Source organism: Vidua chalybeata, chromosome 20 (genome assembly GCF_026979565.1).
Source record: "Vidua chalybeata isolate OUT-0048 chromosome 20, bVidCha1 merged haplotype, whole genome shotgun sequence".
Taxonomy (NCBI): Eukaryota; Metazoa; Chordata; class Aves; order Passeriformes; family Viduidae; genus Vidua; species Vidua chalybeata.
In genome coordinates, this window is record NC_071549.1 from 9,152,121 (window position 1) to 9,179,117 (window position 26,997).

Genomic DNA, 26,997 nt, shown 5'->3' on the forward strand with positions numbered 1-26,997 from the left:
TTATGATGTGTGAGCCCAGAACTGTTTTATCAGCAGGGTTATGCAGTGCTAGCTCTGACTGTGCACGTTCAGAAGGGTGCAGAGGTTCAGGCTGTTCTGCAAAGCCTCTGATCCTTGATCCTACAGCAGAACGGATGGGTATGGGTGCCTCTGCCTCCTGCACCCAGTCCTTGCCCACTGAAATCAGTGGGATGAAGAAGCAGGGCCCCAGCCAGAGCAGGGAGCTGGGGGTTAGTTTTCAGAGGAGCCAAGTGGGTGCAAGGCACACCACCTAAATACCTTGTTTTAAAAATCCTGTCTGTGCACACGAGGACAAGGAAATGGGGAGGCAAAACCATGCTAGACTGGCTGCATAACAGCCACTGATGGCTTTAATTAAAGCCCTCAAGTCAGTAAATACACACAGAGTCTGGTCCAGGGAGATACACAAAGCCCACAGCCAGCCCAGTAACACTCTATGAACATTGCCATTTAAGCAGTTTCTTGTTTAACTTAGATTTATTCAATGACACATGCATTTCTGGACAGATATCTGAGTTCCAATGAACAACTTTTATAACCAAATATGAGAAATCTGTGACTGCAATTAGTCAATTAAGTACGTTTCTAAAATACATGACTAGAAGAAAATCGGAGCAAGAGAGAGAATTCTTCCAAAGAACAAAAAGAAACATTTCCATTTGTAATACTCCTGGCATCAATGAGAATCAGAGGGGAAGAAGGGCAGCAAGGAGATGCAACGAGGAAGGAATAACATCATCAACCCTGTCCAGTTTCCAGTCTCTCCAGTTCATCCATTAATGCTCGGCACTTTCACAAACGGCGAGAGCTCCTCTGAGTTACAGAGATTCATCTCTCAGCACGAAAAAAGCAGAGAACAGTTGTGAAACCTTGTGCTTGACCCAAGATGGCTTAGGAGTATTTCTCCTCACCCAACCTCTTCCTGAAGACAGCGAGAAAAGAAGCTGCAGAGCTATCAGGACTGAAGATGGAGCCTCTTTGTACTGCACAGGAACACGGAGTCAAGATTTCACGAGTATGCTTCAGGAAGGTTTAAGAGTCATCAATATTCATCAGGGTAACGAGAACCATCCCGGCCCGGGAGCTGGCAGGTGACAGACACAGCGGGGACTGTTTGGGGGAGAGGAGGCTCGTTCCCCTGTCTGGATGTGTCGCTGATGGGCGGCTGGTTTAGGGGAATCCCGTGGGGAACAGGCTCAGGGGCTGGTTCTCGTTCGTGGGGAGGGGTGACCGGTAGCCGTCGAAGTTGCGGGGGATGCTGCCGCTGGTGGAGCCCGAGCTGTTACTGAGCGTCTCTATGCTTCCCTCTCGCTGAAGCTCTGCAAGGGAGAGAGAGCAGCTCGTGGTTAGTGTTTGGGAGAAACCCCCAGGGTCGTTAGACAGATGCTTTACTGACAGATCCCTTTGCTGGTGCATTGCTCTGACATTCGCTCATCGTCCTTTCCTGCGCTGATTTGGGAGTCGCTCCCGAGGAATGCCAGCTCCTGGTTCCACTTCTCTCCAGCTGGGCTCACAGCTCAGCTGAGCCAAAGATGGAGACAGTACCTGCTGTCCTTCCCTGGGCCTGAGGCTGCTGACTCAGGACACGACAGGATTCCATAGTGGGGGTCTCACGGCTGAACTGGGCAGGGTATGGAGGGGATGGCTGCAGATCATGGAAAATCTTCCCTCCCAGCCATGCTGGGAAGGGGACTGGCAGAGTGTGCACCAGCAGTGCATAACCACTGCCATTCCCCACCTTGGGAACACCAGGACTTTCCACTGCCCTTGATCCTGCCCAAATGGACGTAAATAACTCAGCTTTTTCAAGCCAAAGAGAAAATATCCCCTTTCCTCAGCCGTGCCCCAAAGCAGCCTGGCTGTGGCTCTCCCTCTCCTGGTCACACCCACCCAGACATCTCCCCTCTCTGACCTCCAGGAGCCTTTAGTGCTCCCTAATCTCCAAACAGGAGGATTTTTGTCTGTGCAGGGCATCGTTTCCAGCCGTGGCCTCTCCGTGAGCCACTTGAACCCTGCAGCTGACTCGGTGGCCACGTGCAGCATCCCCCTGGCAGCACTCAGCGGTGGCATGCAGCAGGGACATGAGGCAGAGCCCCAGGGATGGCACAGGAATCCTCCCCCAGAGTGACAGTGGTGACAGGAGACAAGAAATACTCTGGGGAGTTGTGATGTGTGACCCCGAGCATGACTTGGTGTGGGCAGCCTGGGCTGGAGGGGACGGGATGGGGACACGAGTTTTGGGCAAATTCCTCTGCTGCCAAGGGGGAAAGAGGACCTGGAGGGGCTTCAGGAGAGCTGGAGAAGGACTTTTTACAAGGACATAGAGTAACAGGACAAGGAGGAATGACTTTAAACTGGAAGAGAAACTTAGATGGGATCTCGGAAAAAAATGTTCCCTGTGAAGGTGGTGAGACACTGGAACAGAGAAGCTGTGGCTGCCCCATCCCTGGAAATCCTCAAGGCCAGGTTGGATGGGGCTTGAAGCAGCCTGGGATAGTGGGAGGGGTCCCTGCACATGGCAGGGGGTGGAATGAGATGAGCTTTAAGGTCTCTTCCCACCCAAACCTTTCTCTGGTTCTGTGTAAGACTTGTCTGGGGTGGAAAGGAGCTGCAGGAGCTGCAGGAGCAGTGCCTGCTCTGCTTTCTGCTAAATATTCCTGCACTTCCACTGCCTCACCTGGGATACTGAACCTCCTGTAAACACCACAGCAGTCCTCTGCCTGCAGTGGGGCTCTGTGATAAGGGCAGATCTATACACAAAGTATAGGGAACAGCAAAAAGTCAGCTTTTCCCTGAAACAAAAAGCATCCCACCCCAGCATCTGGCACTGCCCTGCTCCCCTCAGCACCTGGGCACTGCAGGGCCAGCAGCCCTGCACACACCTAGCAGTGAGGGCTGAGGGATTTAATCCCTCATCCTGGAGGTAACCTGCAACGGGATAATCTGCCCAGGATACAAGGAAAACAAATCAGCAGGAAGCTGATCACCCTGAAAGCAGCGCTGGTAATGACCTCAGCTGTGTTCATCACCATTTTGTGCCAGTATTTGGTGAAGGAATGTCCATGTCTAAATCTCTTCATTTTCCTCACATCCTTACTCTCCCATGAGTCCAGGAAGTAAAAACAGTAATTTAAATCAGAAATGAGTGGCGTATCCCACACTAATACTGTGCTTATCCTGTCTGATTTGGGGCTTTCATCTCCCTCAGCACACAGCTGGCTTTGCTTAAAGGTCCCACGTCAGAGCTGGGGGTGCTGGGCAGTGCTGCTGGGCTCCCCCAAACCCTGGCATGGCTCCTCCTGGGGTGATTCCACTCTCTTTTCCACCCAGAATCCATTTCCAGGCAAAGTGTTTCCAGCGAGACAAGGGAGAGGGACAGAGAGAGGAGTTCTGTTTGCCCGTGGTTCCTGCCCGGCTGTTTCTGCCCCTGCGGGCCGAGCTCCTGCCTGTCCCTCAGTGCCTGGTGTGGGACCCTGCGCCCTGCCCGGGTGGGATTTGGGGGGGATTTTGGGCTTTCCTGGGGTCTGCAGGATTCCTGAAGCTGGCAGCTCCTGTCACCTCTGCGGGGGCCTGCCAGGGGGTGGCACTGCAGAGACTGATGCCAGCCAGGGAAAAAGCAGGGAGCAGAAATCAGGGATGCAGAGCGGTGGGCACAGGGAGGGAGGGAGCCCTGTCCTGCCTGTGTCCCACAGCTCCGAGCTGTCCTGAGCTCCCCTCGCTGCTGCCAGGCAGGAAAACCTGACCATTCCTGACGGGGAGGGACAAAAGACAGGGGACAGGAGGGGCAGAGGCTCTGGAGGGGATTTTCCAGCCCAATCTAGGTTAGGGGGTGCCAGGCTAAAACCCGGGGAGCTCCCCCATGCAAGCTGCCATCCCCGGGCACACGTTCCCCGTGGAACACGAGGCCGGGTGCTCTCACACAGCCCGGCTCTCACTCTGGAACTAATTACCCGGCCAGGCAGACGAGCTGTGTATTCTGATACCCGAGGAAGCCCTGGAAAAGTGCTCGGCTGCCACAGAGAGCTCTGCTGTGCTCAGGAAATTGGGCTCTTGCCCTCACCCCGGCCGGCTCTCCGGCACGGCTGGGTCACACGAGGGGGGCAATTAGCCATTACATGGTCACCAGGGGCTACCTGCCCACACAGCTGACCCCAGCACCACGGGCAGCACGTCTGCCTGCGTCTCCCCAAATCGCTCTGTTTCATTAATAAAAAATAAATTAAAAAAAAAAATCCAGTGTATATTATTATTCTTCCTCCCAGCCCTTAGAGCAGACTGGGGCAGAGCAGAGGAACATCAATAAGATTCCCATGGGAAGCACGGACAAGACTGGGAATGGCTCCGTGACATGGGGACACCTTTCCTGTGACAGGAGTGAAAACTGGAGGATCATTTCTCATAGACAGACCAAGCAAGTGCAGCAGGAGCTGCAGGGTGGGGCTGTCAGGTATCAGGAGAGACAGGTCCCTAAAGCCACCCCGGGATGGGATGGGACAGCCGAGCCCCCGCGGCACAGCTGAAGGACCTGAAACACCTCCCAAGCAGAAAAGGCACGTCACACAACTGGTGAGACCACCGACATCCTCCGTGCTGGGAAAACACAGAACAGGAGCAAATCCCCAGGGAAGGATGGGAGTGGGTGGCAGGAGAGCCCAGAGCAGCAGGATCAGGGATCAGCAGCACTCCAGGGCTGCCCAGGCAGTGATTCCGTTCACTCCGGTGGAGTTACGCCAGCAATGGACTCGGCCCCAGCAAGTCTGAGGGTTATTGTATCTGCATTCCCCCATGCATACACTGTCGAGATGTATTAACTTCCTTAAATGTACCAGTAAAACAACCTCTTATGATACACTTTAATGAACTTGTACAGTAGCCAACAAATTGTGCATCATATAAAACCCATTCGGCCTTATAGACTCTCTGGCTATTTTGTAATAACTGCAATTTGCTTCTGCTGAAGCAAGATAACCAGGGTTGAGAAGTCAGGCTTTGCAGAAACCTAAATATTTGATTTGGGGGGGGGAGTGGGTGGGAGAAGGAAGAAAGGGGCCTCTGGGAGCTATTTATGGGGTCAAAATAACATGAGACCTGCTCTTCTTGTAGCGTTTCCACCATCAAGGAAATGAAATACTGTGAGAAGACCAGCACTTGCATTATTTTGGCCCCATAAATGGCTCCCTGAGGCTTTCAGAAGCCCGTGAAAAACAAACACAAATACAAATAAATGCTAATACTGGAAAGGCAAATACTAAAACCTGCCCATGTCCCCGGAGGAAACGACTCACAAAGTCCTGCCTGCCCTAAAAAAAAAAAAAAAAAAAAAGGAAAAAAAGAAAAAAAGTGAAGGAGCTGGAACATCTGCTGAAGCCATGAGGAGAAAGTCACTTCAGGGGAGCTGGGAACAGCCCTGCCTGCGCTTTTGACAGTAACAGTAATGGGCACTGCTGGCATCACCCAGGGTCCCAGAGTAACGGGATTTTCAGGGCACACACATTTCCCACCGTGGTGGAGGCAGCAGCAGCAGTGAAAATCCTCGTGGCTGCTGGCGTGGGATGGCAAGTGGCCATCCTGAGTCCTTGGCCAGCCCAAGGCAGCCATCCCCTCTCACGGCACAGCTCCGGGCCTGCGGGAGCACTGGGACAGCAGTGGGGCATCAGAGGAGCAGGGAGCAGATGTTGGCTGCTGCCTGCCTGGCATGGCTGCCAGCGGGGCTGCCCGCAGCCCTCCTGCAGTGTGGAGAGTGTTCCATGAGGAATTGGCATGGAAACATTTCTTAGTGCTGATATTCCCCACTGCCTGTCCTGTCCCTCGTTCCTCTGCCCGAGCCACGCTGCTCTCCTGAGCTGGCTGCGAGGTGGAGGGAGGAGGAGGAAGAGGAGGAGGAGGAAGAGGAGGAGGAGCTGCTCTGGGGACAGCCTGGGGTCTGCAGGTCTGGGAGAGCGGTGCCACTCGAGGTCCAGCTGCACCCTCCATTCCAGAAAGCTCCAGGAACTGTCAAAGGACCCCATCAAACCCAAGGTACAAAGCCCTGCCAAGCCTAAATGTGAAACCATTTTATAGGGCACATTAATTCAAGGCCTGAAGAAAATCTATATAGCCCTCTTTTGCCCGGAACACTCATAAATTATGCTGCCTTTCTTAGCCGTGCTCTCCTGTAGTGGTCCACTCGAAGCCCTGGTATCTCCTTTATGGCCACTCAAAAATCTCCTCTCCAGTGCATTATTATTTCTCCTAATGGTTTTTCCTTTCTCTCTGTTTGCCTTCCCCTCTTTAAGCACAGTTTCAAAATATCCCAAATCATTTGCTGGAAGAGCTGACCCTTTCCTCTTACCTACGGAGGGGCTGCCCGGGATAACTGATACAATGACAGCAGCCTGATGTGTCAGGGCAGCGGGGAAGCGGCAGCAACTCTGAATACAAGAATTATTCTTCATCATCTCAAACTGTCACAACACATTACCCTCAAAGCCGCAGCTCGCTGAAGGAGTGACCCTGCACTGAATGGGAGAGTGCTCGGGGAAAGAACTAATTGTAGCCTCTTTTCACACGTCAGTCACTTTTCACAGCACCAAGCCTTTCAAGCTCAACTAATGTCAAGTTCCCTTTTCCTTTTGCTGGGCTGAGTATTTCTGATTTTTAAGGATGGCATTTTTAAAGGAACAAGGTCTCTGGTGAGGGATGAGGCCAGGGAGGGGAGGGAAGGAAGCGTCGGAGTGAGCACGCATCAGAAAGTCTATCAGACTCGTTAGGAATTAGACAATTAACAAGTAGGAATGCAGGAAGTGGGGTAATGGCCAGCAGAGCTCGAATCTCCTCGATTTCATTTCTGTCATTCACAGCAATTATTCTGGAGAACTTTTCAGGCTCTGCCGTGAGCCGAGGGAATGCGCTCGGCCCCTTCCCGAAACGAGGATGTGGGACAGGAATTTTCCAGGGGTGGGGGAGAGACACAAGGTGCTGCTCACCAAACCCACCTCTCCTCATCCATGGGGGCTTCTGAATAAACAGCTAAAAGGCAAAAAATTCAAGCCTCTTTTTGAAATCAAAGACAATTCCCTTTCCTTTTGGAGATTCCCTGCGGAGAGAGCTCTGGGAATGCCAGCCTGGTCCATGATCTGGGGCAGGCACACATAAGGGCCCTTCATAGCTCCTTGTCTTTGACTGAAATCCTGACAGATTCTGTGGCAAGGACTATTTTTTCACCCTTACATTTACACAATGCCCATCATAGGGGACTTGCAGAACTGACTGGGGCTTCCCGAGTGTTATTTATTAACTGCAATGAATAATAATTATGGAGCTTCTGCCATCTGGATTCTCACTCAAAAGGGCCCTATTTAAAGGGAACGCTAAAAGGCAATTTGTATTAACACAATGGAAGTCTTGAGGATCTCTTAAACTGTTTGTAATTTACACAATGCTCCCCAGTGAATGGGTGAGTTAAACATTTTAATTTCACTGATTGCTGCCGAAGGGAGCGGGATGTGCTCCCCCCCAAGGAGCTCCCACCAGCACTTGTACTCGGAAACGCTCCATCTTTCAGGATTCGGACATCCCAAACTCTGCTGGGTGCTTTTGGCACTGTTTCTGCAGGAAACATTGAGCATCATCACTGTGCCCAGGGCAGCAGGAGCTGCTGCTGGGACACACACGGTGCAGAAGAGCTCAAAAGCCGGCGCGAGGTGGGAAAGTGCGTGGGGATGAGGAAATATCAGGGTACTGGGAAATGACATCAATGACATCGCTGCTACTGCACTTGGAGGTTTTTCTTGAGTATTTCCCTCTTCTTTTTTTTTTTTTTTTTAATGAAATGCAATTATGCTAACGAGGGAGCTCTAATTATAATCCATCTCCAGCACCCTCGGCGGCTGCTTGGAGCGAGGGGCTCCAGCCCCGCTGGCAGCTCCGGGGATCCGCCGGCAGGGAGGGCACAGGGGGGCACTGCACCCCCAGGGGAACCTGTGCTTTTGGGGACTTGGATGAACAAAAATCGTTAATATTTGACTGCAGTGAAACGAGAGCACTGAGTCCTCATTAAAAAAAATCTTAATTTTCCAAGCTGGTTTTGATTTGAGATGGCTGAAATTTCTGGGCAAATGCGGGTTGCTCCTTTCCAGAGGGAGCACAGGCAAAATGTCAGTTCCCAGTTTTATATATTGCTGTGATTACAATTTCAGCTTATTATGATAATGTTCAAAAGTCAGTTAAAGCTGCTCTCTGCCCCAAGCCTGGTGCCTGTTCACCTGCACTGACACTCAGCACAGTGGGACTGAATTCCTGCCATGCTCTGGGTGACAGCATGACAGACCTGCTCCTCAGAAATGTTTCTTTTTCCTTTTTTATAAACTCAGCAGTTTCACAAAAGAGATTTTAAACTCTTTTCAAATGAGGAAAAAAAAAAAAAACAAACCATGGCATCTGAACATTGAAAATCAATTCCTGTGTTAAAACTGTCTCATCCTGTCACAACCTGAGAGATGTTGAGACGCCACAGAAGCACCTCCATTAAATTTGCAAGTAAAGAAGACTGGGAAACACTGCCTGAGCAACTTCTGTGAAATCAGGATTCAGTGGCCTATGTAAAATATTAGTTACTGTCAAACTGCCTTACAATAACTCCAGTGCTGAATCCACACAGAGTTGGATCATGCCATGCACTTGGAGATGAAAGCTGGCATCCTGGAACAAAGGTGGCAGGATCCAGCAAGGAGATGGGGAGCTACAGGAGCAAGGAGAGAACCAGGGGAATGAAGACAGAGCCTTCTGAACATCAGAGTCTCTCTGAGACCCCAAATCTCATTTCTAGTGCCTGATTTCACTGCGGGGATGCCAAACAACTTAACACTTGCAACACAGGGAGGACACCTGAGCGTACAGAAATGTCCAGGTCTGCTTCAGGCACGAAGAGATGGGTGAGAAAAGGACAAAACATCTTCCTGCATCAACTTCTAAACAGGTTGTTTACTCCTTTAAAAGGAGCACCCAGAAAGCTCCATGTGGCTGGAGCCCATGGAGTAGGAGACCCAAAGGTCTGGCATCTCGCCAGACTCGACTCTGAGCATTTTATGGAGGGTTAAAAGTGCACCAGATAAAGGACTGGTATTTAGAGGGAGAATATTCTTCAAGATAGGCACTTTCACAATGACTTCCAGTGCTTTTAAAAAATAATCTCAGGTTTCCTAGAGCTGTATATTTTTGTTAAGAGCTTTAGGATGTTTTCCTATATAAATGGCTCTTCGGAAGGATGAGTTGCTGATTTTAGCCAGCATGTGAAATCTCAAAAGCTGTGACAGTCAAACAGAAAATCATTTCTGTAGCCCATCACATCCTCCAAGCCTACAACTCCTTGTGCAAGATTCACAGATGAGGTTTTTGAATGAATATCCAGCGATGCTTGGGTTTAAAGGAATTCTCTCTTACCCCATCCTGAGAAGTTTCACTATACTGCTACTCCAAATTCCTGTAAGATATCCTATGTGGAATACATGATTTCCTGTGCCAGCCAGTGTGTGTAGGCAAGTTTTTAAATGCATTTAGGCAGAACTATCTTGCATCTTTGGTTACGCAAGCAGCACATCTGTGTATATCAGACCAAAAGCATTTGCAGAGAAAACACTGTATTAAAATTCCTGGGTTTGGTCTCTCATTCCCAGGGTTATGGGAGTGCCTTGGATTGCTCAACACTGACCCCTCTGTCAGCCTCTACTCCGCGAAGGAAATTACAAATTCAAAGTAAAATGCATGTTTATGACACCTACCACGTCCTGCACCCACGGAACTCCAGGGATATTGCTCAGAAATGCTGGAGGCAATGCTCCTATTCCTGGAACATCTTCTATCCAGAGCAGGTGTGGATCTGAGCATTCCTCTTCCCTTCAGAGCTGGAGCCACTCGAGTCTCAGGACACAGGTTGTGTCCCAGAGGTAAAGACAGGGATGGCCAGGAGCCCTCAGGGAGTGCTGGGGGTTCCTTCTCCTCCTCCTTGGGCTCAGCCAAACGGTTCCAGCAAAAAGCTGGGTTAGGAAAAGCTGCCTTAAGGTCAAACCCACAAACCTGGCGATGACCTCAGGGTCTGAGCAGTGACTGCTGACACTCTGCATGAAAATTTCACACCTGACCCTCCAAATTTCAGCTCCTTTCCCATCTAAGACTTAATTCTATCCTCTCTGTGATGCCACCTCAGCATTTGGCCTCCTCAAAGCCTCTCAGGCAGGAAGAGAGCCCTGGGGTGGACTCAGTGCTCAGAGTGCCTCTGTGCATCTCCCACATGTGCTCTCTGTGCTCTGACACACACACACTGCCGAGCTCATTTCAAAAGTATAAGATTACAAAGCAAAGTCAATCTGGCACAACTTCTAGTGCTTCTGACACAAAGTGGCCTTTTGGGCCAGTGAGAGGCTCTGGGCTGTTCCCCTGGTGCAGATTGATGCTGAGGAGGAAGCTAGACCAGACTGGAATTTGGGTTTGATTCAAAGGAAAAGTTAAAAAGTTTGGGGGGGAGCAGATGCTCAGCTGGTCCAAATCAGGAGAGTTTTGCTGAAGCTCACGAAATGATGTCACCACAGCCTCAGCCCTGTCTGCTCATCTAAACAGTTCAAGGCTCTGGAGTTGGGAGAGCTCAGGTGCAGTTCAGGACCAGTCTCCTCCTCCCACTTCCCTGGCAGTAGTTCAGTGTCACTGAGGAGCTCCAAACCCACCCAAATCACCCCAGTTCCAAATGCAATTTATTTAGTCTATTCACTCAATTTTTTAAAAGCTTATGTTGACACGGTTGCTTCAAGCAGACCAACTTTGTAAACACAGCCCAAATTTTACAAAGCACTCAGAGCTTGCAGCCATTCCCTTAAAATCACAGCTCTGCCTTGAGTTGAGTGTTAACCCAGCCTGGAAAAACACCAGCCCAGTCTCGTGGGCTCCCTCTCTTGCAGGGCTGCTTGAGGCTCTCAATCCACTCTCTCTTATTTATATAGCCCCAAATTCTGATGTTACACATAAATATGAAAGAGCCTTGATAAAAATGGCATTCAAAGCTTAATTTGTCCCTTTGTTAATGGAGCTGTTGAACACAGCAATTCACATTTGGGCCCCTGAAAGCAGAAGGCAGCTGGAAATAGTAAATTCAAGGTTTTGCTTTTTGAAAGTCGTATTTTAAAAATTGTTCCAAGCATTGATTCTATTACACTCCACCTTTGTAGCTGCACTCTTACAAACGTGTGGATGAGCTGCAGCTGGTGGAGGAGCTGGTGGAAGGTAACTCTGTGTGAAATCTGAAAGACCTAATGGCAAACCAGGGCATTCCTCTGGTCACATCCCCCAGAAAAGGCAATTTAAATCACGATTCTGCCTTGTGTTTAGACACCTGGCAGTCAAGTTCACATAACTACCTGCTCCTCGTGTTGTGCTCTTCTGCAGACTTTTTGCTGACATTTTGGTGGGTGACCAGCCACATTTCCTAAAGGTAAACCAAAGAGACAACACAGTGCTGGCATGATAAAATCCAAAGATATTTTTTCAGAGGGTGTGGATAAAAGTAGCCCTGAGTGGAGGACAAAAAGCATCCTCAACTTCTACATTAGGGATGTGTCCCTGCACAATTCACCTCCCACTGCTGCCTCCATGGCTGCAGATGAGGGAAGAAGGCTGCAAGGTCAATTTACCTCTTGATTTATGCTTCCAAATGTCATTTCTACCTGACAAGGTGGGAGCACCCACCAGGAACAGCTGTGGCATGTGGGAATAGATGGGAGATGCCATCCATGGGAATGCTGTGCTCTGCCTGAGGAGAATTCCAGCACAGCAACATTTCCAAGCATCCTCTACAACACAGGGCACTGGAATCTCTTTAGGAAAATGCCACCATCTCCATGCCACTCACCCCAACCAGGGCTCTCCATCCCCAGCCCCTCTGGCTCCTGGATCCCCTGTTATGTCACTGAGCTGGAGCAGAGGCAGCAGAGCAGGTCCTGCCTGCAGCCTTCCCAGAAAAACATCTTTGGAAAGGGTCAGAGAAGTGATAGCGACCCTTTGTCTTTCACAACACCATCAAGTTTTGGTGTAAACACAGAGTTCATGTGTTGGGCAGTTACTGAGAAAGTCACTGACTGAGGGAACAACAAATAAATATCCCAAAATAAGTAAATAAACAAATAAAAGAAGATGGTGTTTTAGCTGTGGGGGTCTTTTTGGAAAATGGTATAAAATGGGTCACACAGAAAAAGGCAGCAGGCAGCTCAGGTCCTGAGGTGGACTCAGGGAGGTGACACGCCACCAGCCAGCACCAGGAGCTCCCAGTTCAGGATCTTTCCACAACAGCAGAGAGTTGCTCCTAAAATGCACCCCCTGCCTGCATGGAAGGCTAATTCCCCCCTCCCCAGGATGCAGGAGAGAAGGAAGGGAAGCTGCTCCTGCCTGTGCTGGGAAATGCCTTGGGGGGGTCTGAGGAACACAGAGCAAAGCCAGAGAGAGCCAGGTGCTGCCCCCTCAGTGAAAGGACAGCACTGAACAGCAGAACAGAAGCAACAGGAGTGGGGGGAAAGCTATTTACTATTTTGGCAGTTTTTACTCTTCTTATAATCTACCTCACGTGTTCCCAAGCATAAAACCACCAGTAATGTCATTTCAGAGAGCACCAGCAGAAACACAGAAAAAAGCAGCTGCTTTATGATCTGTCTTTATGTTTTGCCTCAACATCTTTTTCACTCTCTGTAAATGCACAACTTTTACACAGCTCCGTTTTTACTGAAAGAATCTCCCTTTTGGAGGCTCAGCTACCTGCATGAACATCTGCAAGGGGCTGAACACACATTCCCCTTTTATAGGGAAGCTTCAAACAGGGTTTCTTCATTTTCAAAATGCTTCCAACCAATTTGTCATTTTCCTTCCTTTTTTTTTTTTTTTTTTGTCAGTGGATGGTGCACACAATATTGAGCAATAATAACCAGAGGAGGATGAAAACTGCAGCTTGAGAAGCGAGCTCAGGATATGATTCCTCCTCACCGGATGCCTGGAAGATGTCACTGAAATTCTCTCTCCCTTAGTGCAACCCGTGTGGAGCCAATATGAACTCCCAGCAAAGTGCTTAAAACCCCATTATTTATAATAACTGTTAAATGATGAGACACTGTTTACCCAGATCGCAAGATAAATTCTCACTTACAGAATGCTTGCCTGACCGTCCTGAACGTCATCTGGTTTTTATTTAAATGCAAAATGAAATTAGGCTCCCAATAACACAGCAGAAGAATTCAATAAGATGGGGCTTTTCACTTACAGTTTAATATTAACATTTTCCCATAAATGTTAATGAATAAAAGTCTACTGTTTTATATATTATCCATGGTGGGGAGACAGCAGGCTAGGAATGGAAGGAAAGCTAATCTTTTCATACCACAAATTAGGATATATACTTCAAGGAGGACTAAGTGTTCCCAGCATTGCCAGGGACCTGGCCACAACCCTCCTTCCTCCGGGGGCAGCCACCAGAGCTGATCCCATGGGGATGCTCCAGGGAGTCTCCACTGATCACTGAGATCCTCCCCCAGCCAAAATCCCTTTGGGTTTGTTTCTTGTTTTCCCTGGCCCTCTCTTTCTGCCTGCCCATACCTGCCCTAAGGCACACTGTGACCATCAAACATCCAGCACCATCACTGTCCAGCAAGTGCTGATGCTCTCAGACTCCAGCAGGGAGAACAAGGCAGGATTATTGGGAGAATCAGGTGACTCTCTGTGTGGTATTCTGTTGGAGAAAGCTGCAGGGGTGCTGGGAGGTGAGGGCACAGCTGCAGGCCACGACACAGCGACAGGGAATGATCCAGCATCCGAAGGGAGAAGCACCAGGAGCAGATCCTGGGGTGGAAGAGGGGCTGAGAGGACTGGAAGCTGCAGGGCCAGAGGGTTGGCTCACACTGCAACGTTTGCCTTGCCTTGGCTCTTGACTTCCCACTTACTGCAGGGGGTTTGCTGTGTTAATGTGTATTTTGCTGTTTGGTGACTCATACTTCATCCTACCTCTCTAATAAGTGTTCATTTAACAGTTTGACTGCTTAACAGCTTATTGCACAAATGGGTTTCCATTCCACAGCCTCCTCTCCCATCTCCCCTGGAGAGGGCAATGCATAGTTTATGAGAGCTTTGTGATGGCCTGCTCTGCACATCCCAAAAATCAGCAAGTACTCAACGGCTCTCTGGGGCTGCTGGGCTTGGGAGGAGGGACAGGAACTGTCTTGTCTTTATTCTGCCACCACCTCAGCAGCTGCAAGAGGTTTTGGCTCACAAAACAGCTGTAAAAATACCAGTCCTGGTTCAAATGCTGGGACCCGAGGGCTCTTATACTTACTGAGAGAGATACGCTTGCCATAAGTCATATCCTACACAAAAACACCATAGAAAGACTCCTAAAAGGAATGACAAGGTAATTGTAGGAATTACAGATGGAAAAATCCCATTGTCTCCTGCCCCCTTCCCAGTGTGGGACCACTCGGTGTGGGGCAGGCTTCAGGCCTCAGACTTTTAAAGGGAAGATTTAATAAACACTGAGAAATATTTCTAAATATTTAGAAAACCCAAAATAACAGATTTCCAAGCCAAGCTGTGCAAACAGAAAATGAATTTAGAAAACTGGTTAAAAACCCAGCAGCTTTTTGCGTGCACCAAAACATATTTGGGTAGCAGGAATCACCTCGTGGGCAGGATGCTGCAAGCAGAGCTGGGAGGATGCTCAGCCCTGGTGGAATACCTACCATGGCTCTCCTCTTGTTGGCCCTGGAATCAACAGCAGAAGCCTCAGGGATGCAAAGAGCTTCATGCTTTAGGAGGGACTCAGCAGAAAATTAAATGTGAGCAAAGCCAAACTAGACAGGACAGAGCTTTGAATTTTTCCTGTGAAATTCTAGAGTGCTGCAGTTAATTTGCTTAATCATTAGGAGGAAAAACCACAACCCCAAGCAAACAAACAACAAAAAAAAAAACAAACCAAAAAAAACACCAACAAAAACCCAACACAGCAGCAAATCTCCAAGGAAGAAAGGGAACTGTGTCTCTGTTCACTGTTTTTGAGACAAAGCACTGGAAGAAAAATGTCCAGTTCCAATAATGTCATAACCTGATTACAGCCTGACCAGAAGAGCTAAAACACTTGCAGAACAATGAGTAAGAAATTAAGTTTTAAATTGAGTGCTGGCCCTATCTCGTGTCACTTCTTTATATTCCAGTAGGAAGGACACTGCTGAGCTCATTTCATATCGAGCAGAGTGAGATGCCTGGATGCAGACACCATTTAGTCATCTCCTATATGTTCCTCCCCATTTCTTTCTCCGGGAGGAATGACAAATCCAGGAATGTGACTGCACTTTGTTTTATTATGATATTGATTTTTCCTGCAGAGGGGAAAGTGCATTTATCCCCCAGGTCTGTGCGCAGGCAGGGAAGGGTTAACAAAATGTTTATCACAAAGCTGGCTTCAGAGTTGAAAGTAATGTGATCAGTAATGAATTTTGTGTTACATTAGGTTGTATAAATGGACAGACAAGCGCAGACAACAAGTGGCCAGGAGTCGGGGCTAATCTAATGATGTAAAAATAGAGACAGCACCAATTATACTTGGGGCCAGCTCAGAGCTCCTGCAGGGACTGCAAATGAATAGGTACAAATCAAATTACTGACTAATAGACGCACTACAAGAGAGGGCAGTCAATGCTAAATACATTAGGGCCTTGTGACCTCTCTGCTCTGAACAGCAGAATCCTAAATTTGACTTTAAAAAAAAAAAAAAAAAAATCAAAGAAACTCTTGTTCATTTAAGGAGAGCAACAGAACAATGTTATTTGTGAAATGACTTGAGACACTTTGATATTTTTTGGTTTGTCCCCCTATGGACACGTTAGGTACGTGGCCCTTGGAAAGCTGAGAGAGGGTTTGCTTTTAGAACAAGGGAAAATACTCTTTGTGCAAAAGTTAAGACCTGATAACAATACAGTCATGTTACATACCAAAACATTTCAAAGCCATGTGCCTCTTTGTGGTGATGTTTTTTACTGCTACTTCACCGGCTGTTTCTGTATCAAAAATAAAATATTTCTTAAATAAAAAGGCCTTGGTTTAATAAGAAGAAAAAGAAAAGGAATCTCCCCACACCACAGTTGATAATAAGCAAATGCAGTTGATCAAGTTTGTTATCAAATGGCAGAAAGTCAGAGTTGTCTTGTGGCATCAGTGCTCCCTTTAGAATTTTTCTACAAACAGCAGTGAACCTGAATTCACATCAGAAATATTCATGGTATCAGCCTTCACACCCCCTCCCCCTTAAATAATGTATGAGCTGGAAGAAATTCCAGAAAAACCTCCCAGGGCTGGTGGCAAGATTGGATTTGGAGACATGGGAAATGACTGGGAAATTAAAAATGCCCCTGTTGGACCTGCCCAGGGCTGTGGGATGGGGCTGCTCAGGGACACCCTTGGACAGGAGAGAGCACAAAACCCACACTGAAGTGTTTGATACCCCAAAATGTGTTCAAGGCCAATGCCCCTCTTATCCAGCACTTCCAAAATGGTGGCTCCTAGAGAACCCGAATTTTCCTTTCTTTTCAACCAGGCCCATCCAAATAAACCTTTTGTAGGAAGAACTGCACTGAGCTCCCAGACTTATTGGAGGGGGTAATTTAATCTCTGACCCTGGGATGAATATTCTGAAAGTTCAAAGGCTGCTTTTAGCATCGATGTTATTTGATCCACCAGTGGGTTTGCTGCCCAAGCTGGTTTTGCACTGAACCTGTGCAGAAATTTCCTGGCAGAAATGCTCTTCAGGGGAAAAATACTTTGCTCTGTGTATCTATAGCCCATGTCTGAGTTAGGATAAAACACAGCTGAGGAGAGAGAAGGGGAAAATTGTCTTAGAAAAATTGAGGAAGGAAGGAAGAAAGGCAAGAAGGGAGGGAGGGAAGGAGAGAGGGAGGGGAAAGTACCTCTGAAAGCTCTGACTCTACAAAGGGCTAATCCTATTCCTGAAACTAAATGTACAGGTTCATCAATGTCCAGGTGGCTGCTGATCTTTGAGAAAAGCTTGTGAGTACAGATATTTTCTCCTCTGGAAAAAGCCCCAGGAAGGATGGTCCTTGAACAGGAGCCAGGGGCCTGCTCTCCTCCCTTTGCTTCCCACCTCAGCCAGGCACGTCAGGAAATGTGAAGGCTTCCCTTCTCCAGCCCCCAAACTTCACAGGAAGGCTCCAAAACCATCCCTCTGCAAAGCTCAAAGGTGTCCAGACCCAAGTTAGGCTCGGGCTTTGGCTGGGGACCAGGACCCAAAGTGCCTGGAGCCCCGATTTCCTACAGGCCATTCCCTAACAGCACATCTAATTAGCTCCACTTACTTACATCCCATTAATCAGGTTAAAGAGTTTGCTTCAACATATGAGCTTCCTTCAGCATATTATGAGTCTGTTCATGAAATCTGGAAGGAATCCAGACAGTTTCCTCTGAGGGCCAGAGGTGCACCTCCCTGTGCCACAGGCTCCCTGCAGGTGAGAGCTGACTTGGAGGCTTGCAGGAGTTTTGGAAGAAAAGATGCATCTCAAAAAAACATCCCTTGCTCCCCTACTATAGGCTGATTTCAAATATTAAGCCTAGAAGTGATCAAAATACACTGGAAAGCTTAAAAAATGTACTTGCTGAAGGAATAGGTGAAGCAGGGAATTTACTAATTACAGTATTTTTGGAGGGAAAGATTTCTAGCCTGAGCTGGCAGAAATTCTTCCTGTCCAGTTTGAGTGGAATTCTGTCAGAGATATTTGTCTTCTGGAAGTAGACTTTCATAAATCACAGTCCTAGTTTTTTTTTTTTTTTGGGGGGGGGGGGGGATTAATGCAATATGAAGCTCCAGCACACACTTAAGAACTGCACTGCAAATGTAAATATTGTAAATATTGTAGCTGCTTGAAAACAAAGCTTTGCAAGCAAAAGAGGGCACTGACCACTAACATTTCTGTCTAGACTTGCATAATTTTTTCTTTTCAGTGAGACTTTGACAGAAACTGAAACAGCAAAACCATCTTTTTTGCATCTTTGCCAATTTATGCCTTTCTTGGAATTAAATGTGTATCTGGGCTGACAGCTTATGTACAGCAGACTCCACTTTAGATAGACATGGGTCATCTGAATAATTGGATAACAAGGGGAAAAGCTGGTTTCCCAATCAAGCCAACTAGCTGGACAACTGGAGTTATCATTTAGGTCACAAGGAAAGGAGATTTTTGGGGGGTTGTTTTCCAGACCTGGTTCTTCTCCCACCCTCTGTCCGACAGCCCTTGGCACGGAGTCAGAGGTGGAACAGCCCCATCTGATCCCCCCTTCCTGCAAATGCCAGGTTATTCCTGATGTTTTCAGCATCCTCCAGTAGGATGTTTGTGCTGTGACCAACCTCTGGGTATTTCTGCAGGGTTAGTGTTGCCACCCCTGCTCTGCAATGCAACGGGGCAGGTACAAAACAAAGGTTCTGGGAATATCAGCTCCCCAAAGTGGTCTGTGCACCACGAGCACACACTTCCTGCACACCACTGCAGCCTATCAGCCCTGATTTCTATATAAACCTACGTGTCAGCTATGCCCTAACAGTTAAGGCATTAAAAGAATCTATTTATCTCTTGCCATTAAGTGCATGTCAGGACCAGTCGAGCATTTGACAAAGTCTCACTGTCCACCCTCCAGCCCAGTTTTTGTCCACACACTGGACCCCAGCACTGCACATGCACAAATCTTCACATTCCCAGCTAGAAATGTTCATTAACTTGTGCTGAAGTTTGAGTGAGACTTTGCAAGTTTTGTTAAATCTCTGCAAAATCTATTTAAGGACTGAAGAGAATTCACGGAGCGCAATCAGGGGTTAAAGCATGCAAAACATAAAGGCATGAATAAAGTAAGTTATTTTAGGATTATTAAAGGGATTATAAACGCCACAATTTTGAGTCCAATGTAGAAATATCAACAGTGGTTTTGAAAGAAGCAGCAAGACAGAAATCAACTGCTAACAAACAAACCTCCTTTTCTGCTGAACTCTTTGCTGTCATTTCACTGTGGTGAGTGGGCAGCAGAGAACCCAAGGAGGAAAACTGAGTTTTTTCAAAGATAATTCAGTTCAGCCAAGCTTGGCTACGACATAAGTGGTTTGGGGGAAGTGAAAACTCTCCTACTTGTTATGAGCCAACAAAGACACCTCTTTTTTGAAGTGAGGGCAATGCAGCCCCACACTTATCTCTGCCCATTTATTAAGCAGCAGACAGATGCAAGCCCTTCCCTGTGCTCCCCAGGCTGAGGAATGGTGCTGGCAGCCAGCTCCAGCCCACTCCCTCAGTGAGTGCAGCTCTCCAGGTACATCTGAGCAGGAGAGAACTTTGTCTGTCTGTCTGCTAAAGAGGAACAGCTCAAGAGCTGTTAGGGGATGGAAGTGGAAAGGGCACGGGAGTTCACCCTCTTATCACCAGGTTTTCTCTGCTGCTCTGAGTCACCACATGCCCAAATCCTGAGAATAAAGTGTGTTAGTGGTGGAGAGAATCCCACGACAGGCAGGGCAACACAGAGTGTTAGTGACAGGGAGAGGAGGGTGCTGGGATGGGGTGAGTTGGGTCAGTGCTCATGTTACTCATTACTGCTGCGTAAAATCGCTGCTCTGAGATGGCATCTATCTTACACTCATTAGGGAGATTTATGGGGCTGGAGCAAGGGCTGGGAGAAATCTCTCTGGATGAATATTAACTCAGTGATGGCATCTCTATAAACAGCTCCTTTCTGTCTTTACACCTGCAGTACTGTGAGCCTCATCTAATGCCAAAGAAGCTGGCACTCGCTGCCATCAGCTGGATTTGGTGAAAATGGAAGGAAAACACAGAGCCCTGCCTCTGACAAAGTTCTTGGTTTACAATATAATACACTGTCAAGACTCCAGGGCACTCAGTCACCCTAACCTGGCACATCTGGAAGGCTTCAGCTTTCAGAGGAGGTATTCCCCTCACCTTTCCCCTTCCATACACAGCCTGAGGGGTGCTGACCCATTATCAGCAGTGGATACCCTCCCAAAGTTCACACTGATCACAGCCTGGGGCACTAAGTGATGAAATATGTGCCCTTCTCTATTTTCATAGCCTGCTTTTTCCACCTTCCCAGCCCTTTAGAGACATGAGCTGATTAAAGTCCACACCAGTAATGTGAGTGAGGCATCTCTATCCTCACTGCTGAGGATCTCTGCTCCACTGGTGGAGCTCTGGACTCATGAAGTGTCCTGGCCAAGGCAAAAAGCTGGTGAGGATTTGCACCAGAGCTGCAGCAGACCCACCCTTGCTGTTCAACCAAGCCTTTCTGTTGATTCCAAATCCAACTCATCCTTTGATTTCATCTCTCTCAAGATGGAAATCAGAGGAAGGACAGTTGGCAAGGTGACCAGCTGGGTTATGAAGGCGTTTCTGCACTGCTCAGCCTGGTTACTGCTGCCTGTACCTAGAGACAAGGGCTAAAATCCTGCTCCTCTGCATCCTCCTCCTCCAGGCTGTGGGAAGGTGCTGCAGTTTGGTACCTGCTCCACAGTGAGCACAGTCAGGATGAGCCCTGAAGGCAGAGACTTCTTGAGGAGCAGGGAGGGCTCAGAGCAGCACGAGACCCTCAGTGATACATGAGGGCAAGAGCAAAAGGAAGAAACAGCTCCTGCTCTTCCTGAAAGATCCATAGGTGGGCATTCCCACACCTTCCTGCTGGTTTCTCCTCTTTTGCCTTCCCAGGCAAACTGCCAGGAGAGTGACAAGTGAGTTGGCAGCTGATGTTAGGGGCCACCATCACTCTGAGGTGTTTTTTGGAACAAGTAGAAATTAATGGAGACAATAAACCCGCAGTAACTGCGCTTTAATTTCTGAGCATCTCCTGCCACGGGGCCCCTCCTGACAGCCTAATCTCTGATGTGCCATTCCATTTACTTAAACAGATGATACAATTTATCAATATAATGGACACTGATGAAGATGGATTAATTTGGATTACAGAACCAGCGCTTCACAGTGGCTCTATTCAGGACACAAAATGAGGATATGTGTGATTATGGAATTGTTTGGAGCAGGGCAGCAATCTGCACAGGAGGGGATGCAGGAGAGCCCTTGTCCCAGCTGTATGATAAGGAAGCTTCATGTGCCAATATATCAGACTGTGTTTATGTGATCTACCACTAATTTCTTTTTATAAATGACTTCTGTCCCACTGAGATCCCCACAAAAGTCAGTTAATCAGACAGAGAGATAGAGGAGCGTACAGAGAAAAGGAAAAGCGAAACTTAAAAAAAAAAAAAAAAAAAAAAATTGAATAAAAATCACCATTGGGTGAGCTGTACGTGATCTCTGATCACACCTCTTCTTTGTACCTGTTCCTGATCCCACCATGTCCCTGCTGGGGGATTCGCACATCGCGTCGGCCAGGCGCTCCCGCAGCCCCTCCTCGCTGTGCTCCATGGAGGACATGTGGCGCAGACCGAAGTTCTCGGGCCAGCTCCCACACACCTCCAGCAAGGTCACGCTCCGGTCAAAGGCACCTTCAACAGACAAATGGGACACGTGTGGGACACCCTGGCACCAAGCTCCTCCCGTGGCTGCTGCGTTTTGAGTGCCTGGAAGGATGATTTTAGCACACGAGTTAAAAAGGTTGGTGCTACCAGTATGAACCAACTTTGGCCAAGCAGCTGCAATCAAAAAGGTGAAATTAAAATACAGACCCACACTGCCCCACACTCTCACACTGGTGAGAGTCAGGAAAGCAGCACAATAACACAAATGTGAATGGCATGCATGTATTTTTATGTTAGACAACTAGGAATTATTTTTGAAGTTGATTAGTCTTCCACTGGGATGCTGCTGAGATGCTTCTTCCCCCTCCTCATCTTGGACAATAGAAACAGTCATTTTGTCTTTGCTAATGGGCAGAAATTTTACTTAAATTCCTTTTCTTGCTCTGAAACAGAGAAGAGGCAGAGCTGCTTTGTGTCTGACGAAGGAACAAATGGATCCCTTCCCTCAGTCTGGGATATCTGTGGGTTTTTTCTGCTCCTGCACTGGGAAGTTTTAGCTCAAACGTGTTCGAACAGAGGCTTTTTCACCAGCAGCCTCTACTGAAGACTCTGGCTCTTGTGAGGGAGCGCACGTACCTACAAAAGATCCTTCAAATAATTCCTTGACTTGCAGTTATTACCTCATTCACAGCAGGGTATGATGTTCTGCCGAATGCAAAGATTAGATTCTGAATTCAGGATCACTTCAAAGTACAAATTAAAATTATTCTCCTTTATTATACAGCAAGTCTTCTGCGAAGGCTTACTTAAATCATTCCCACTTGGAACAAGATTACAGTTATGCTTTGTTCCTTCAAGCACATACCATTTACTCCACTATTAGGTAACTGAATATGCAGCATTTATTGTGCCTGGTTTCTGCCAGCCTACCGAGGGGAAAAAATGCAAATGCCAATGTTTCTCAGAGTTAAAAGTACATGAAACACGTCCTTGTTATCAGGCCTTTGGTTTTCCCCTTTGATCAGCCGTCAGAAACTATCTACACTTGTGCTCTGTGACTGTACAGCCTCACAGCACACTCCCTGCCACTGACAGGTGGTAATAGAAAGGGTGAGAGACCAAGCCCCGCGGCAGGCGGCCCTTCCTCTGATAACGCCCCAAGTACCGGGTGATAACGTTGGTAAACACTCGGCCAGCCAGTTAATCCATACATCAGCAAAGAGGGGCAGATAATTCTGAACTCTAATGGCACGGACTGAAGCGCCAGGGCTGGCATTCAGGGATTTATATGGGCTGCAGTGGTGACTCCTGGCTCCTGAATTTCATCGGCGTTGATTTATCTCCTGGCCTGGCTGCCGGCTGGATTCCTGGCACTAGAGAGCCATCGACACTGAAATGGACCTCTACAGAACGGCACCGTGGCTCTCGTGTCACACCCGCACTTGAACTCTGGATGAATCCCAGTTTCAACCCAGACGAGGAATGACCAAATATTTCAACTTTTAATGGCTCTCTGGATTTATAAGGTTGCTCCAGTCTACTAATTTGTTTTAAAGCGAGGGTTCTTGAAGCGTGTTTGAGAAAATGCAGGGAAGAGGCGAAGTAATTTCGATGATGTTTAAATCTCTATGGCATTTTCATGATGTCAGCTCTCCTAAAGGCAGGAGGAAAAGCAAAATTTGGGGGTCTTTTTAAAGCTTTTTTTTCCCCCAAGTCATTCATCTACAGTTTCATGCAGCCCTGAGATCCCCTCTCCAAGACCCCACGGATTTCAGTTGTTTTTGACAGCTGTTTGTGTACCCTGAGAGTGATCAGGGGACTTTTAAACCTGCTTCCCAAACCCCAGGGAAGCAGCAGGCACACGATGAGCTCCCCACAGGTTTGCAGGGTTGTGCCAGAGATGAGAAATCTCCTCTTTCCTGGTGTCAGCCCTTATTCCAAAAGTGAGAAATGGGAGCATTTCTGCTCCTATAAGCAGACAAATGAATAATAAGGCAAATGGCTTTTGAAGCTCTGCCAAGATGCCTGCTTGTGTGTACAGGGAGAAACTTCATGGAGTGCTGGGCTCTGGCTCCTGAGATCCTTGAGTGAGAGCAAAGGAGACAAGTGCAGTGTTACCTCTGCAATCAGGGCCAGGAGCTGCCAAAACTTCTTAGCAGCAACGTGTGAGGCTGCAAGTGTTAATGCAAATGCAGGTTAGAGGGATTAACTGCACTGAAAGTTTGCTTGTAAAAAAAAAAAATGTAGGGCTGGGGAAGCTGTAGTTTTATCTTTCCTCCCTTTTCACTCCTTCTCCGTGGTAGCAGTGCACATCTGGCAAGATCATTGATATCCAGACATCCAGCTGGGATTCAGCAGCCACCACTGCAGCCCGTGGGTGATTGCTCTGCCTGCAGCAGGCAGAGGAGGTCCTTGCACCATCATGTGCTCTGTGCTGCAGTGGAACCCCAAAACTGCCCCTAATTTCAATAGACATGGATAAAATGGGTTCCAGGTCAAGCTGAACACGCAGGGTGTGACTGAGGTTATTCAGGACGTGGGGGTGGAAAAGGGGACCTTGCTTGTGCAGGCAGGTTCTTTCCTCCTGTAAATCCCTGGCTCTGTCCCTCTCTGATGTAAACCAAAACTGTTTCAAGAAAAACAAGATTTATTGTCACAGACCTTCCTGTACCTCTTGCCAGTGCATCAGCAGACAGCACATGTATCAGAGTAAAATAATTAATTTTTTTTTTCAAGGCAGAATTAAGCTCTGGGTATTTTTGCACCTTAGAAAGTGACTCTGGAGTGTGTGACATGGCAATGGGCTGGTTGCTGCCTTTGGGTGCTTTGCCCTGCCTACATCATTCCCTACATACATCATTCCCAACAGCACACAGGCTAATGGCATTAAACTTCCACTGATAGCAGCTCACCCTGTCTCTGCTATTTATTATATTGTAATCTCTCCTTCTGGCTGCCTCACTCTCCCCTTTTCAATCCCAGTATCTCACTTGATAAGGTATCAAATTCCCCATCGCCGACCAGCGAGGAGTTTACAAATAAACCTGGGTGGAGGAGAGTCCTGCTCTCAGGACGGAACCACAGAAGCAACGGGGCTGAGAAAGCTCCTGCTGATGCTGGGATTACTGAGGGCTGAGGGGAGGCAGGCTGACAGCCTGCTGAAACCCTCCTGACAGCCACCAATATCAGCCCCTGACGTGGGAAGCCCAGACTTCCCTCTGCCCCCAGCCTGGATACAGCTTTGGCTGGGGAACAGGTTCCACCTAAAAGGAGCAATTCATTTAGGAGCAACTCAAGGGTGAGCAAAGCAGGCATTATGTGAGTCTGGCAATTGCTTGTGAAATCCTGGTGAAATCTCATTAAATCACTGGGAAAAAAAAAAAAATATATTGACTTAAAATGGTGTCAGTATTTCATCCTATTGCACGGTGCTTTCAAGCCTGCAGAACACTCACTTCTCTTTATTTACTGAAGATGAGACTGGGAGGGAATGAAGATCATGATGTCCAAGCATCATCTCAGAACCCCAAATCCACAGAAATGGAACAAGCAGGACCCTTGACTTAACCATACAGGTCAAAAGTGCTTTGTTTTGCAATCCCAGCCCAAACGCTCTGAGCGAATTCTGCTTCATACACTGAATTTTCCTAATAAAACTTTAATTTTTGCCTGAAATCAATCTCACACTCCACTCTTTCCACAGACATTGGCCTCTCAAGGAGCACCACCCTTTTCTCTTGCCACTGCTGATGGAGCAGAATCAGGTTCCCATCTTTCTGCTTAATATTTCTTGCATTTTATTAATGGCAAAGGCTTCTGTCATTACTCACACCAAATTACCTTGCTTAGACACACAGGATTTGTCTCTAGCACTGCAATTGTTTCAAGGCTTTTAAAATAAAAGCAAAATAAATTTTACTGACTAAAGGAAAAGAAAACTCACCCCTAAACCTTGGAAATGTCCTTTCATTTCAAAGCCCCACTAACCAAAAGCAAGAAAACCAGAGAAACTTCTTCTCTCTAGTAGTAAAAAGTATTTTTACAAAATGTTTTAATGCTTCTAGTGTGTTATTTTTCGAAGTCAAAATAGCTAAGCTAAATCTTTCACCATAGCTCTTTAATTCAAAAGCCAGGGGAAATTTTTTTCATTAAACCTCTGGACGGCTTTGTTTAAAATATGAAATCAAGTAGCTCCATTTCCTGTCTTCTAAGGAACAGTAAATCAAAAAGAGAACGTTCTCCAAAAATACAGTAATGGTTCTATTAAAGAGCTTGACAGTTTTGAGCCTCACCTTGCATATTGCAACATCCGTGTGAGCAAAACGAACAGAGCGAAGAGGAGGGAAACGTCCTGCCAATTTTAATTGATAAAAAATGCATCCTGATCAATGGCATGCATTGACCCTGCGTGATGTGGGACACTGAGATGCAACCAAGAGGGACAGAAGGGCTGCCCATCACCTCTCCTGCTTCTCCTGGCCTTTTCAGGAGCAGGAGTGGACTCTGGCTGGTGACCACAGCAACGCCTCGGCCGGGAGCGAGAACCCCCCGGGCCTGTGAGAGCCAGGGCATGGAAACTCCTCGCCCAAAGCAGTGAGTCAAAGTGTACATACCTCTTTGAACACGAAAGGTTCAACTTTCCTACAGGCTCTGCCAACTCCCTTCCGTGCCCTAACTTTGTGAATGGCACAAAGCGGCCGCTCTGAGCGCTTGAAGGGGAATCCGGGCAAATTCTTTATTTGAGTGTGGAGAAGCAACATCCCCCTGACCTGCCCCGGGTCTGGTGGGTCTGTGCTCGTGGCACGTGCTGCTGCTCCTCTCCTGTGCATGGCTCACACGCTGCCACCCCGCTCTCCCACGGCACACCAGCTACCAAGGGACAGAACGCTGGTACACCAAGGTGTGAGTGTTAATTATTGCCTTTGGAAACCACGGCAGGAGCCACAGCCTTTGGAGTGACTCTGCTCCCCGTCATCTTCCCTCCTACAGAGTTTCTTTTTTTCCAGAACTGCTCACAGTTCTGCTATAAACAGGACATTACTCACCAGCTCTGTATCCTGTGAGTGCATTTAATTAATGGAGCCTTCAGCCAGGGTACCCTGTCCCACGGGCAACCAACACTTCCAAATGCCTTTGAACTCTTGGCTGAGTGAGGCTGAGAAGTTGCTCGTCCCTCCTCAGCACCACAGACTTGTAAACAAAAGCGCTGTTTATTCCTCTGTCAGGATTTCCAGATGAGTTTGGGGCAGACCCGCAGTGCCGGGAGGAGCCCCCACGCCCAGCAGCTCGGGGAGGAGGTTGCCCAACCAACCATTGCCCACGTGGCCACAAACTCAGGACAGTGGCCCAGGCAGTGTTGGCGATGTCCAGGATCGTGGTGCAGGTCCTTAGGGACCATCCCACCCTCCTCCTCCTCCCCACATCCCAACAAACTCCGAATATCCCGCTCC

General features: G+C 47.9%; 1 protein-coding gene across 10 annotated transcripts in view; it reads right to left on the reverse strand.

The window, feature by feature from the left end:
- Window positions 1-479: 479 nt before the first annotated feature.
- BCAS3 (BCAS3 microtubule associated cell migration factor) overlaps window positions 480-26,997 on the reverse strand; it is a 299,398-nt gene continuing 272,880 nt past the window's right edge. For 3 of the 10 annotated variants that reach the window (XM_053960983.1, XM_053960981.1, XM_053960982.1), the window contains 3 exons: window positions 21,407-21,574; window positions 16,008-16,073; window positions 480-1,340 (listed from right to left, as the gene is read on the reverse strand). In XM_053960983.1, the coding sequence (XP_053816958.1) occupies window positions 1,192-1,340; window positions 16,008-16,073; window positions 21,407-21,574 (383 nt within the window). In that variant the 3' untranslated portion in view covers window positions 480-1,191. Of the gene's footprint in view, window positions 1,341-11,458; window positions 11,474-16,007; window positions 16,074-21,359; window positions 21,575-26,997 lie in introns of those variants that run through there. The other 7 variants (XM_053960985.1, XM_053960984.1, XM_053960987.1 and 4 more) reach the window with 6 other exon arrangements.